This window comes from Hypanus sabinus, chromosome 10 (genome assembly GCF_030144855.1).
Source record: "Hypanus sabinus isolate sHypSab1 chromosome 10, sHypSab1.hap1, whole genome shotgun sequence".
NCBI lineage: Eukaryota > Metazoa > Chordata > Chondrichthyes > Myliobatiformes > Dasyatidae > Hypanus > Hypanus sabinus.
Genome location: NC_082715.1, coordinates 11,066,309 through 11,079,744, shown reverse-complemented (window position 1 = coordinate 11,079,744; position 13,436 = coordinate 11,066,309). Strand labels below are relative to the sequence as shown.

General features: G+C 40.4%; 1 protein-coding gene across 1 annotated transcript in view; it reads right to left on the bottom strand.

Moving 5' to 3' along the window:
* Window positions 1-13,436, bottom strand: part of esco2 (establishment of sister chromatid cohesion N-acetyltransferase 2) — a 43,609-nt gene that overhangs the window by 6,557 nt on the left and 23,616 nt on the right. Inside the window, exons 6-8 of the mRNA XM_059981406.1 lie at window positions 12,681-12,738; window positions 4,997-5,135; window positions 362-493 (exon numbers count right to left, since the gene is read on the bottom strand). Of these exons, the coding sequence (XP_059837389.1) occupies window positions 362-493; window positions 4,997-5,135; window positions 12,681-12,738 (329 nt within the window). The remainder of the gene's footprint in view (window positions 1-361; window positions 494-4,996; window positions 5,136-12,680; window positions 12,739-13,436) is intronic.

Below are 13,436 nucleotides of genomic sequence, written 5' to 3'. Positions count from 1 at the left end.
TGTCTTGACCCAATATGTAACATCCTAGTAAATCAATAGTTTAAAGGTCAAGGGTGAAAGGTGAAATATTTAATAAGCACCCAAATGAGAACTTCTTCATGAAGACAAGTATGGATTGAGCTGCCAGCAGAAGTGATGAATGTAGGCTTGATTACAATATTTAAGAGAGATCTGGTTAAGTACATGGCTGGGAGGATATGGAGTGCAGGTATGGGTTGATGGTAGAAGGCAGAGTAACGGTTTGACATAGACTAGATAGCTGAAATGCCTGTTTCTGTGCTGTATACTCTATGACTGTATACTCTCTATGACTGACACTCTCAAGAACTCCGTAGCTGAGATTAAATATAACCATTCATACCACAAAGCGAAGCCTTTCCAGGAACCTTTGATGATGTTGTAAATGCTGCAATTCATCCTCAGGGTTAGCAGCTGTATAAATCATCCCACAGGACTTGCAGATGATAGGTCCAAAGTGTTTCTGACCTGCATCCTGCAAAATGACCGTATTCAAGAAACTGTTTAGTCAGGCTCTTAAACTTTGAAGGCACTGTCCCAAGGCAGAGATATCCATGAATGCTTACCTGTTATTGTGAGAACAAGTAAACATCTATGATGCTATTACAGTCCAGTTTCTAATTTACTAAGACTACCTGAATACATTTTCTACAATTTAAATCAGTGTTTAAATTTTCTGAGTTTCCAATAGCGGAAAGGAAATTGTCCATAATAATTGAGTTACAATATGCCTTGACCCTTTTTTTTTAAAGTACATTTCAAAAGGCAGCCTCATCTCAGGTTTATATTCCTCAATGTGTTTTGACACCTGTCTAAAACCAAACCTGGTCATTCATTGCACTGGTTTCCACACAACCCAGAAGAGGGTCAGATCATCTCTGTGACCATTTATGCCCACCTTTGCGATTCTCTTCTCCTACCTTAATTCATCCAATGTTGAAACACTTCCATACTCTTTCCTCTGGAATTAACTGTCCTAATGTACAACTGTTTGAAATTTCATTTTTGATCCTCCACATATTAGAAGGCCATTCAAATCCTCTTCCCATATTGATCTGCATCAGCTTCTAGTTAAGCAAAGACTTGACTTCTGAATTGTCCAGCCTAGTTTTAATTTTGCACCCAGTTTCTAGTTCTAGGCATGCTATCCTGAGATCTCAGCATTCTGGCAGTTCTAACATCATAAAGTATGGTTCAACCACAGGTTTGCCTTGAGCCACAAACCCTTCATCTCATAAGAACATAAGAAGTAGGAGCAAGAATAGGCCATCTGGCCAGTCGAGCCTACTCCGCCATTCAATAAGATCGTGGCTGATCTGGCCATGGACTCATCTCTACCTTACTGTCTTTTCCCCATAACCCCTAATTCCCCTACTATGCAAAAATCTATCCAAACTTGTCTTAAATATATTCACTGGGGTAACCTCCACTGATTCATTGTGTAGAGAATTCCACAGATTCACCACCCTCTGGGAAAAGCAGTTCCTCATCTCCATCCCAAATCTACTCCCCCAAATCTTGAGGCTCTGACCCTAGTTCTAGTCTCACCTATTATTTGAAACAACTTTTCTGTCTCTATCTAATCTATCCCCTTCATAATTTTATGTTTTTATAAGATCTCTTCTCTTCTCTGAATTCCAGCACGTACAGTCCCAGGCAATTCAATCTCTCATCATAGTCTAACACCTTCATCTCTGGAATCAATCTGGTGAACCTCCTCTACACCACCTCCAAAGCCAGTATATTCTTCCTCAAGTAAGGAGACTAGAACTGTACGCAGTACTCCAGGTGCAGCCTCACCAGCACCCTGTACAGTTGCAGCATAACCTCCTGGATCTTAAATTCAATCCCTCTAGCAATGAAGGCCAACATTCCATTTCCCTTCTTGATAGCCTGAATCTCTGGCAATTCATCAGTAAAATTACACCTCCCCTTCTCCCTCTCAGTAAGGTTGCTCCTCAACATCATCTTTTCCATTAATCATTTGTTCAGGTCCCCCTATATTTTCTTATTCGACTCAGTGTCAACATCTGTTCGATGTTATTCTCCGCTATCTCAGTCCAAAAGGGCCCTCTGATCATTCTGTCTGAACAATGGTTCAGATCAGCTCAGCAAATAAAATGTTATACTGTACCGTCAAGTTACCCACCCATAACTATCTGATATTTCACTTTACCCTAGGTTTTGCCAAGTGAATGAAATAATTTAAAAAGAAAGTCCTAGATTTCTTTATTGGACCTCAAATTCTTATAGTAAAATACTACCAGATATCCAGAAATGATGTCATCACTTCACAATTCAAAGACAGAAAGTTACCTAACTTCCTATCACACAAGTCAAAGCAAGTCAAAAAAATTTCTTTGGTTCTACTTTTTTTGATAGGTACTTCTCTAATTGTAATCTCCAAATCTTCATTACTAACACAGTCCTGTTTTCAGCTAGACAAAAACACTATTCTGAAAATCTAATTGAGGTCTTCTTGAGAGGAAGAAATTGGTAAGCCAGCCACAAACTCTCCTCCATGTGCTCGCAGCTCCCCGTGTATTGTCTTGAATACATGCTTAATGTATTTTACAGATTTTATCTTTAATATCTTAACATGTTTAAAAAAAGGATCCAGTGCTTTCTCAGCGTATATGACCAATAAACTGGTTCAGGTATAGATTATAACTGCATTTTTGGTGACAAGCTCTGCTATCTTTATCCCTAAAGAAGATGGCAGAGTTTGTTATTGAAGCGTCAGATGGAATTTAATGCAGACAAGTGCGAGGTTTTGCACTTTGGGCGGATCAACCAGGGTGGGTCTTACACAGTGAACAACAGTGCACTGAGGTGTGTGGTAGAACAAAGGGATGTGGGAATACAAGTTGGAAGAGGTGCCACATGTATATAGGGTTGTAAAAAAATTTGGCGCATTGGCCTTCATAAATAAATGTATTTAATACAGAAAATGGGATGTTATGTTGAAGTAGTTGGGGCCTAATTTGAAGTATTTTGTGCAGTTTTGGGCACCTACCTACAGGAAAGATGTAAACAAGTTTGAAAGAGTACAGAGAAAATTCACAAGGATGTTACTGGGTCTGGAGGACCTGAATTATAAGGAAAATTTGAATAGGTTAGGGCTGTGTTCTTTAGAACATAGAAGATTGAGAGGAGATTTGGTAAAGGTATACAAAATGATAGGGGTATAGATAGGGTAAATGCAAGCAGACTTTTTTCACTAAGGTTAGGTGGGAATATAACGAAAGATCATGGGTTAAGGGTGAAAGGTGAGATTTAAGGAGAACATGTGGAAAAATTTCTTCACTCAGAGAGTCGCCAGAGTGCGGAATGAGATACTAGCACATATGGCTCATGGGAGCTCAATTTGAACTTTTAAGAGAAGTTTGGGATATGGAGGGCAACGGTCCCAGTGCAGATCAATGGAAGTAGACACTTTAAATGGTTTCAGCATGAACTAGATGGGCTAAAGGGCCTGTTTCCCTATTGTACTCTAATTATAAAATGCTGGAGGAATTTAGCAGATTTAGCAGTCTTTCTACAAAGGAAAATGATGAATTGACATTTCACGATGAGACAGTCTACTTTATTATAATTTTATAATTGACTTCCCACTCCAATTAGTACTTTGTCTTTGAACCTGAATTTGCACTCTTATAATTAGCCAGCAGGATAAAAAAGCAAACAATAATTTAAAATAAATTGGAGACACAAGGGACTGCAGAGGCTGGAAGGCAGAGCAAAAAACTAATAGCTGGAAGAACTCAGTAGGCTAAGCAGTGTAGTAGTTCTCAAACCCAGCAAAGCTTTGAATGTTTCTAGGAAACTTGTGTCATAGTTCTGTTCATTGGCAGAATGCTTTTACTTGATCTGTATTGCAAAAACACAGCAGGCTAAAAGGAAATAGACTTCCTGAAGAGTAAAAAGCAGCTTCTAGTTTTTGTTTTAACCATGAAGATGTGACAAAACTGGGTATTAAGTCTCAGGCCGCTCGCCTAGGTCAGATGTGTAGGGCAAATATTGCAAAGTCTTAAGGATGAACTGTGAAATGTCCTGGTAGGCTTTGGCAGAAGACAAAGCTGGGGAAGACCTTTATTCTCTATCAGATATTCTGAGATATTTATGAGCTACTAAAGGTTATGTAATTAAAAATGATGAAAGCATTAAGATGTTGCAAAAATAGTAATAATCTCAATTGAAATAAGTAGCGTTAACAACTTATTCTATGGTAGCAGAGCAGTTAACACAACATTTTATAGAGCCAGTGATTCGGGTTCAATTCCTGCTGCTGACTGTAAGATTATACATTCTCCCCATTACTGTGTCAGTTTCCTCCCATGTAGTTAGGGTTAGTGGGTAGTGCACATGTTACGTTGGTGCCAGAAGTATGGCAACACTTACATTTGCCACCAGCAATTCCTCAGACTGTGTTGATACTTGACACAATCAAACACATTTCACTGTGTGTTTCAACATACATGTGACAAAAATGATCGGTCTAACCTGTCATCTTTTAGGCCAAGAATCAAATGAACAACACTCCTGAACCTTTCTAGGTTTAACCTTATAGAAGATCAGGAAGACAGTTCCTCGGTTTAATACTGATTGGGATCAATGTTGGGATTTGCTTTTGGCCTCAATGTGAAGTTCAGGAACAGAGTACAGCGACTGATATAGCAGTCTGTCATTCAGCAAGTCCTGAAGCTGCAATATATCTAGGCATGTACAGGAGTAACTTAGGTGGGAAGAAGCAAGCACAAATATTTCACTAAATTGTTGGCGGGCCTAAGATTATGTTCCCCAAAAGGGTTTTTGGTTTTAAAAGTAAATTTCAATTTCAATCCTATTTGGAGAGAGATTAATTTTCAGAGAACCTCCTTTTGTAGAAAGCTTTTTTTCCCAATTTATGTTGATTTTTTTTTGGTAAAAATCATTCATTAGCCTTTTGTTCTAGAAAATCAAGCAAATTCGAACTTACTATTATTAGCTGATCACTATGTACTTTATCATAGTCTTTCTTCTTATTTTTCAGTATAAGTGCATGATAAGGCATCTTGGGAAGAGCAAGAAAATTACTGGACCCAACGGTTATATTTTCTTCTTTTTGCAGTTCACACCTACATAGAAAGAAATTACATTGAGGGTCCTAGAAATTAAATACTGTAGTAAATTCAAAATCACTGACATCATCTTCATTCACATTCCGGACTGGAAAATACCTACATATGCCAGCTAAACTAGAATAAATGGAATGACCCATATGCTTCTGAAACACTACAGAAAATTCAATCTGAATACAAATATACAAGAGACATGCACACATGGGATCTTGAGACAGGAACAACAATAAATTAGTTCTATGGCTATAGAAAAATTCTGCAAGTGCTTTTGTTAGCGATACTAATCATATGAATAATTAAGTGTCTGATTTTCAGCTACTCGGCAGATTTTTCACCACCTTTTACAAAGGTCACACGCAAATATGAAGATGATTATTATTTATATAATACATGTGAAACTGAAATTCAGTAACTTGAATTAACAATTTACAGCTTTACATACAAAAGCTCACACAATTCAATAGTACAAACTTGCTTCTACTGCAGCAGTGCAACTACGTGCAGTGAGTGAGAGGAATTAATAATGGAAAAGGAGAGGGAGAATTAAGCAGATAATTTTGCTTGTTTACAATATGGACGATACAAAACAAATCCTTGATGTAGATGCACATTAGAAAGATGAAGAAACAGAGAAAAATCACAATCATTGGGGCAGTGGCACTGAACACATTGTTAGCAATGGGTTAACAAAGTTTCTGCACCAGAGAACAGTCCAACACAGGAACAATTGCACATCATAAAAGAAGTGGCTTATGTAACTATCGATACATTGGTTTTATTTTCTTAAATTCCTTATTTTTTGGGGACATGGAAAAGGGAAGAGGTGAAGAAAAGAGAATAATGCAAGAAACTGGAAGGTGATAGGTGGAAAGTCAGACCTGAACGAGCAGGGATCTGATTCGAGGAGTTTGGAGACTACCAGGACAGAATGAAGTGTTGCTCCTCCATTCTGCATCTGGCACCAAGGTGGCAGAAGAGGATGCATGTTCTGCCTGTCTATGAGTTCCTGCAGAATTTTGTGTGTGTTAATCCAGATTTCCAGCATCTGCAGTCTCGTGTGTGCCCACCTAACCTGCTGTATTTCCCCACGTTTGTCCCATATCTCTCATTTTTGCTATTGGGTGTTTTTGACTAGTGGTGTATCACAAACGTCAGTGCCAGAACCCTTGTTCTTTGCAATATATGTATATGACTTGGAAGAGGATGGCATGATCAGCAAATTCACAGGCAGCATCAGGACTGATAGAGTTGTTGATCGTGTGAAAGGTAGTCTTAGGCTGATATAGGCAGATAGAGTTTAATCTGTATTACACTCCCGTTATCAATGCATTTTGAGAGCACTAACAAGACTAGGACATACACCATGAACAATAGGGAGAACTGAGAAACAGACAAACTTTGGAGTACAAATCCATAGATTCTAGATGGTCAATAACATGGCTCATAATCATCAGATTATGGCTTTCACTAGTTGGGCACATAATACAGAAATTGGAGGTTATGTTGCAATGGTGAAGCCAGATGAACATTGAATTTTCCATTTTCAGGAAAATATTCTCCATTTCTATATCCCTCAGTTTTGTATACCATTAGACAAAGGGGTGACCCCTTGGGGCACCCTTTGAGAGAAGGGTAGTGCAGTCTGATGTGACCAGAATGAACATTAAATTTTCCTGAATACTATTGGTATTGTTTTGCTTCGGAAATTGAAGAAGAAAACCTTAGTTTATTAAAGAAAAACGACGCATAGCAAGGCAAATATAGCTCCTCCTTGTTTAATGGAGGACACTTTTGATGGCATCATTTCTGGTTGATCTGCCACCCTTGTGCCTCTCGTTGTCATTCTGGAGATGTGCAGTCCTTTCATCCACTATCTCCATTCACCTCTTCTGCTGTTTATTCTTTGTTTCTGATCTTGGAGACGTGTATTTCTCAGCTCCTTTGTCTCTTCCTCTCTCCTCCTCTTGTGCCTGTTGTTGTCATTCTGGAGACGTGGGTGCCTCTCCTCCTGTCTCTTCTTCTCTCATCTTTTTTGTCCTGACTTTTTGAGCCTGGAGTCGTGCAGCCCTGGCCTCATCCGATTCTTGTTCTCTCCCTCTCCTTGCCACTTCCCGATGATGTTTGGCGTCATCTCTTGACCATAATGTCCCCCTTCTTTCCATGCACCATAATTAGGCTGACCATTTTTTTCCTTTTAAAACCCTAATGCTGGATAGAAGATACAAAGCAGTTAACATCAAAGACTCCAGGATGCTGATTATTCTTGATGATGTGGTTGGCATTCTCCTAAATGGACGTGATATAGTCACCGCTGTACTTTGACTGCAGCAAAGGGTTTGATGGGCGTCTCGAAGTAAGTCATTACAATGAGATTTAATTATCTTATAGATGGGTGGCAGTTTGATCTGTCCTAATCCTGCACATGCTGATGGTGAATAGCAGAATGTGACTGCTCGAAATACAGCTGCCCTGTCCTTTTGCTCCGGTTGGTGTCGCTGCTGTGGGCATCGCGAGTTGCTTCTGAGGCTGGCCTTGCGCATGCGTCGTGGTGTTGTGTCATGGTTTCCATCATGGCTGACATCAGCACTCGGGTGAAAGCAAGGCTGTTGATTTTGGCGAGTGAGCAATTTTATACGAATATATAACCCGGAACTTTGCCTTCATTCTGTAAGTTAGCGCATTTTCAGTTGATTTAGCCAAAAATCGTGCTGGTGTAATCCACCATTTATGCTAATTGGAGGTCACAAACAGACAAACAGAGCATGAGAGTTTTAGTAGTATATAGATGCCTTGCCCTATCTTTTTCTCATCTGCTCTAGGGAGAATATACCTAGCTTTTCTAAATTGTCTTCATAAATGAACTGCTTCATCCCAGGCAATATTGTTACTATAGCATGGTGACCATAGTTTACTTGAGCGATTGACAGTCTATAGAAGTGAGGCCAAACAGCAGCGAGGTCATGGACCCAACAGAAAATACAGAGGGGTCCTTGCTGTCTTGCGGCAAATTAGGGTGGACAAATCCTCAAGGTCTGACAAGGTGTTCCCTTGGACCCTGTGGGAGGCAAGTACAGAATTTGTAGGAGCCCTAGCAGAGATATTTAAATCATCCTTAGTGACAGGAGAGATACCAAAGGATTAGAGGACAGCCTATTTTGTTACACTGTTTAAGAAAGGCTTTAAGAATAAACCTGAAACCTATAGACCGATGAACCTGTGGTGAACTACGTGCCTGTCTGGACACGCCCCCTTCTGACTGCTCCTGTGGCTCCTCCCACAGGCCCCTGTATAAAGGCGATCGAGGTCTGATCCTCTGCCTCAGTCTCCAGGATGTAATATGATGGTCACTCACTGCTGGTTCCTTCTTCAGTCAATAAAAGCCGATATCTCGCCTTACGTCTCAGAGTGAGTTATTGATGGTGCATCAGAACCTGACATCAGTAGTAGGAAAGTTATTGGGCGTATTGTAGGGGACTGGACACAAGTATTTGGATAGACAGAGACTGCTTAGGAATAGTCGGCATAGCTTTGTGTGTGGCAAGTCACGTCTAATCAATATGGAAGAAAGCTGAAGACAAGTTCAAGCTTCTGGATCCAAGTCATTTTATCTCTCCATTGTACTTCCATTTACTTCATCTTCTCATCCTTTTCACCTGGCTGGTGCACTCTGGCCTTCATTCCTTCCCTATCTGGCTCCCACATCACCCACCAGCCTCTGTCCTATCCCCAACCCCTTGTTCTGCAATATATCGGCAATCTTTCCTGGTCCCTCTCAGTACTGATGCAGGGACTTATTCCAAAATGTTGATTTGCAATGTTTGCCTACATAGGTGCTGTCTGACTTGCTGAATTCTTCCAAGTGTTCTGATTTTTAAAAATTGTTTTCAAAGTTTAATTTTATTATCAAAGTATACACCTAGGAGAATTGTCTTCTCCAGATAGCCACAATACAGAAAACCATAGAAGTTGAAAGAAAGACATCAATGCCTCCCACTGCACAAAAACGAAAAGATCCCAGCCCGCCGATCGGCAACGTGAAAAAAAACATATAACTGAAAGAGGCCAATCGCAGGATTTCAATAACAGCTCTAAGGGCAGTGGCGTGCACCAGCGACCGAGGGCAGCGGCATCCCTGAGAACCACTCACTTTCCTCTGCAGTTGCCTCGACGTTTCAATTTTCCTTGACGTCTTAATCGGTGAGAAATGTTGTCAATAATGACTGCTTGTCTTGTCTCTGAGCTTCTCCTCACAATAGTTCATGCTTGCATTTCTTTTCTGGAGTTTTAGTGTGGACAGCAGAGCAATAGCTCACTCAATCAAACTACAGACTGTAAATTACAGGCTCTAACAGTTTCAAAAACAAAATTAAGAAGAGTAAGTAGAATATGTAGAAAAACTGAAATGATTGATGATCTGGAAGATGTCATCTGAAGAATTGTTGTCACTGGTGCCATCTTGACCAGGAGCTGCCAAATGCTAGACCACAAGACCATAGGAGCAGACTTGAGCCATTTGGCCCATCAAGGAAGTTTCACCATTTCATCATGACTGATCCATTTCCATCTCAGCCCCAATCCCTGTAACTGATCATGTCCTGACTAATCAAAAACCTATCAACCTCTGCCTTAAGTTTATCCAAAAGCCTGGCCTCCACAGCTACCTGTGGCAATGAATTCCACAGATTCTAGCTAAAGAAATTCCTCCACATCTAAATGAACGTTCCTCTATTCTGAGGCTGTGCCGTCTGGTCTTAAGACTCCCCTATCATAGGAAACATCCTCTCCACATCCACTCTATTGAGGCCTTTCAACATTTGATAGGCACTGCACTTTGGGAAGGCATACAAGGGTAGGACAGACACAAAGATAGGACTCCAGAGAGTGAAGATGAGCACATGGACCTTGGGTTACATGTCCACAAGTTCCTCAAAAGTGCCAGTCTAGGTGGATAAACTGGTGAAGAAGGCATATGTAAAGGTTGTCCTCATTAGACATTGCAAACAGAAGTTGGGACATCATGTCACAGCTTTATTAACCATTAGAAACATAGAAAATAGGTGCAGGAGTAGGCCATTCGGCCCTTCAAGCCTGCATCGCCATTCAGTATGATCATGGCTGATCATCCAACTCAGAACTCTGTACCTGCTTTCTCTCCATACCCCCCATCCCTTTAGCCACAGGGGCCATATCTAACTTCCTCTTAAATATAGCCAATGAACCAGCCTCAACTGTTTCCTGTGGCAGAGAATTCCACAGATTCACCACTCTCTGTGTGAAGAAGTTTTTCCTCATCTCGGTCCTAAAAGGCTTCCCCTTTATCCTTAAACTGTGACCCCTCGTTCTGGACTTCCCCAACATTGGAAACAATCTTCCTGCATCTAGCCCATCCAATCCCTTTAGAATTTTATACGTTTCAATAAGATCCCCCCTCAATCTTCTCAATTCCAGCGAGTATAAGCCTAAGTCAATCCAGTCTTTCTTCATATGAAAGTCCTGCCATCCCAGGAATCAATCTGGTGAACCTTGTTGTACTCCCTCTATGGCAAGAATGTCTTTCCTCAGATTAGGGGATCAAAACTGCACACAATACTCTAGGTGCAGTCTCACCAAGGCCTTGTACAACTGCAGTAGAACCTCCCTGCTCCTGTACTCAAATCCTTTTGCTACGAATGCCAACATACCATTTACCCTTTTCACCGCCTGTTGTACCTGCATGCCCACCTTCAATGACTGGTGTACAATGACACCCAGGTCTCATTGCACTTCCCCTTTTCCTAATCGGCCACCATCCAGATAATTATCTGTTTTCCTGTTCTTGCAACCAAAGTGGATAACCTCACATTTATCCACATTAAATTGCATCTGCCATGAATTTGCCCACTCACCTAACCTATCCAAGTCATCCTGCATCCTCCTCACAGCTAACACTGCCGCCCAGCTTCGTGTCATCCGCAAACTTGGAGATGCTGCATTTAATTCCCTCGTCTAAATCATTAATATATATTGTAAACAACTGGGGTCCCAGCACTGAGCGTTGCGGTACCCCACTAGTCACTGCCTGCCATTCTGAAAAGGTCCCATTTACTCCCACTCTTTGCTTCCTGTCTGCCAACCAATTCTCTATCCACATCAATACCATACCCCCAATACCATGTGCTTTAAGTTTGCACACTAATTTCCTGTGTGGGACCTTGTCAAAAGCCTTTTGAAAATCTAAATATACCACATCCACTGGCACTCCCCTATCCACTCTACTAGTTACATCTTCAAAAAATTCTATAAGATTCGTCAGACATGATTTTCCTTTCACAAATCCATGCTGACTTTGTCCAATGATTTCACCTCTTTCCAAATGTGCTGTTATCACATCTTTGATAACCAACTCTAGCATTTTCCCCACCACCGATGTCAGACTAAGTGGTCTATAATTCCCCGGTTTTTCTCTCCCTCCTTTTTTAAAAAGTGGGGTTACATTAGCCACCCTCCAATCCTCAGGAACTAATCCAGAATCTAAGGAGTTTTGAAAAATTATCACTAATGCATCCACTATTTCTTGGGCTACTTCCTTAAACACTCTGGGATGCAGACCATCTGGCCCTGGGGATTTATCTGCCTTTAATCCCTTCAATTTACCTAACACCACTTCCCTACTAACATGTATTTCCCTCAGTTTCTCCATCTCACTAGACCCTCGGTCCCCTACTATTTCCAGAAGATTATTTATGTCCTCCTTAGTGAAGACAGAACCAAAGTAGTTATTCAATTAGTCAGGCCACAGCTTGAGTGTTGTGTGTAGGTCTGGTCACCATCCAAGAGGGAAAGAAAATGTGATTGTGCTGAAGAGCATGCAGAGCAGATTTGCCAGTATGCTGCCTGGATTTGAACATTAAGATTATAAGGAGATATTACATGAGGGGGATAGATAGTATTTTTTAAATTCTTGACTGGGTGGACTAAAAGAGCAATTAGGTTTAAGAGGCAGAGAACTTACAGAGGTTTAGTGAGGAAATCCCCCCCCACCCCCATCCTGGAAATGTAGAATGTACTGCCTGAGGAGATGTGGAAGGCAACATTTAAGAAGCTTCCAGATAAGTACTTGAATTTTCTAGATGGTATCGAAGTCTACAAAACTTAACATAAGAAAATGGGATTAGTGTAGATTGGTGCAAGAGACGACATAGACACAAGGACCAAATGGCCAGTTTTGGTGCTATATAACTTCAGAACTTTATGACTATGAAGCAAAAAAAAAGCAATTATCTATTTTGCCAGGAAAATTGAAATGAAAAAATCTCACCAGTGAGAGACTGCAGAGCTTCTAAATTGAAAAACTTTGAGTACTCCAGTACAGGATTTGCATAAGACCAGAATGCAGATTGATAACACGTCAAGTAATTAGGAAAGCTAACAGAACATAATGGTTTATTGCTCGGGATAGTACAAAACACATAGGGGTTATATAGACAACGTCTGAAGTAAAGGCACTGTAGCAGTAGAAGCTTACTGCCAGGAGTATGTACTTGGGCCTGTTGTTGAACATACCTTTTACTGCCAGGACGAGTACTGAAAATGGGGTAGACAGCTGCACTTGACAATAAGCCTGAAAGTCAAAAATAAGCATTTACAAAGGAATCGTGTAATAACAAAACCTAACACTATGACTTCAGTAATGACAATTGCAAGAAATGTATCCTCATATAAGAGGATTTTCAATTAAATTTAAAAACTCAGCTTGAGTTTCAATAAAACAATAGAACTAGAATTTTCCCAACCCACAAAATAGCTTTTATTTAAATTATAACTGATCTAGTATGAATCCATTCTGATTAAACATTGGGACCCTATATACCTTGTTCATTTAATATTGCTTCATTGCTATCATCTGACGTCATTCAACAGTTCTGCATTTAACAGTCCCTAGCTTTAAGCTACTTGGTTATCTTAGTTTCAATTCTGAAATAACAATGTCATTTTTCTTTGTGTGCAACTTCCAAATGTCCAACTTCTTCAGGCTTCATGGAACTGTTTACTTGCAGCCATCGCTACAGCTTGACAACAAATTAGAAATTGTACCTTACAAATATGAATCTACACTTAGTTAGGATTCCACACTATCTCTAAAAGGTTCTCATCCATGATGTCGATAAGAACATAAGAAAAAGGAGCAGGAGCAGGTCACCTGGCTCATGGAGCCTGCTCCGCCATTCAATAAGATCTTGGTTGATCTGATCATGGACTCATCTCCACCTTCCTGCCTTTTTCCCATCATCCTTAATTCCCCTACTATGCAAAAATCTA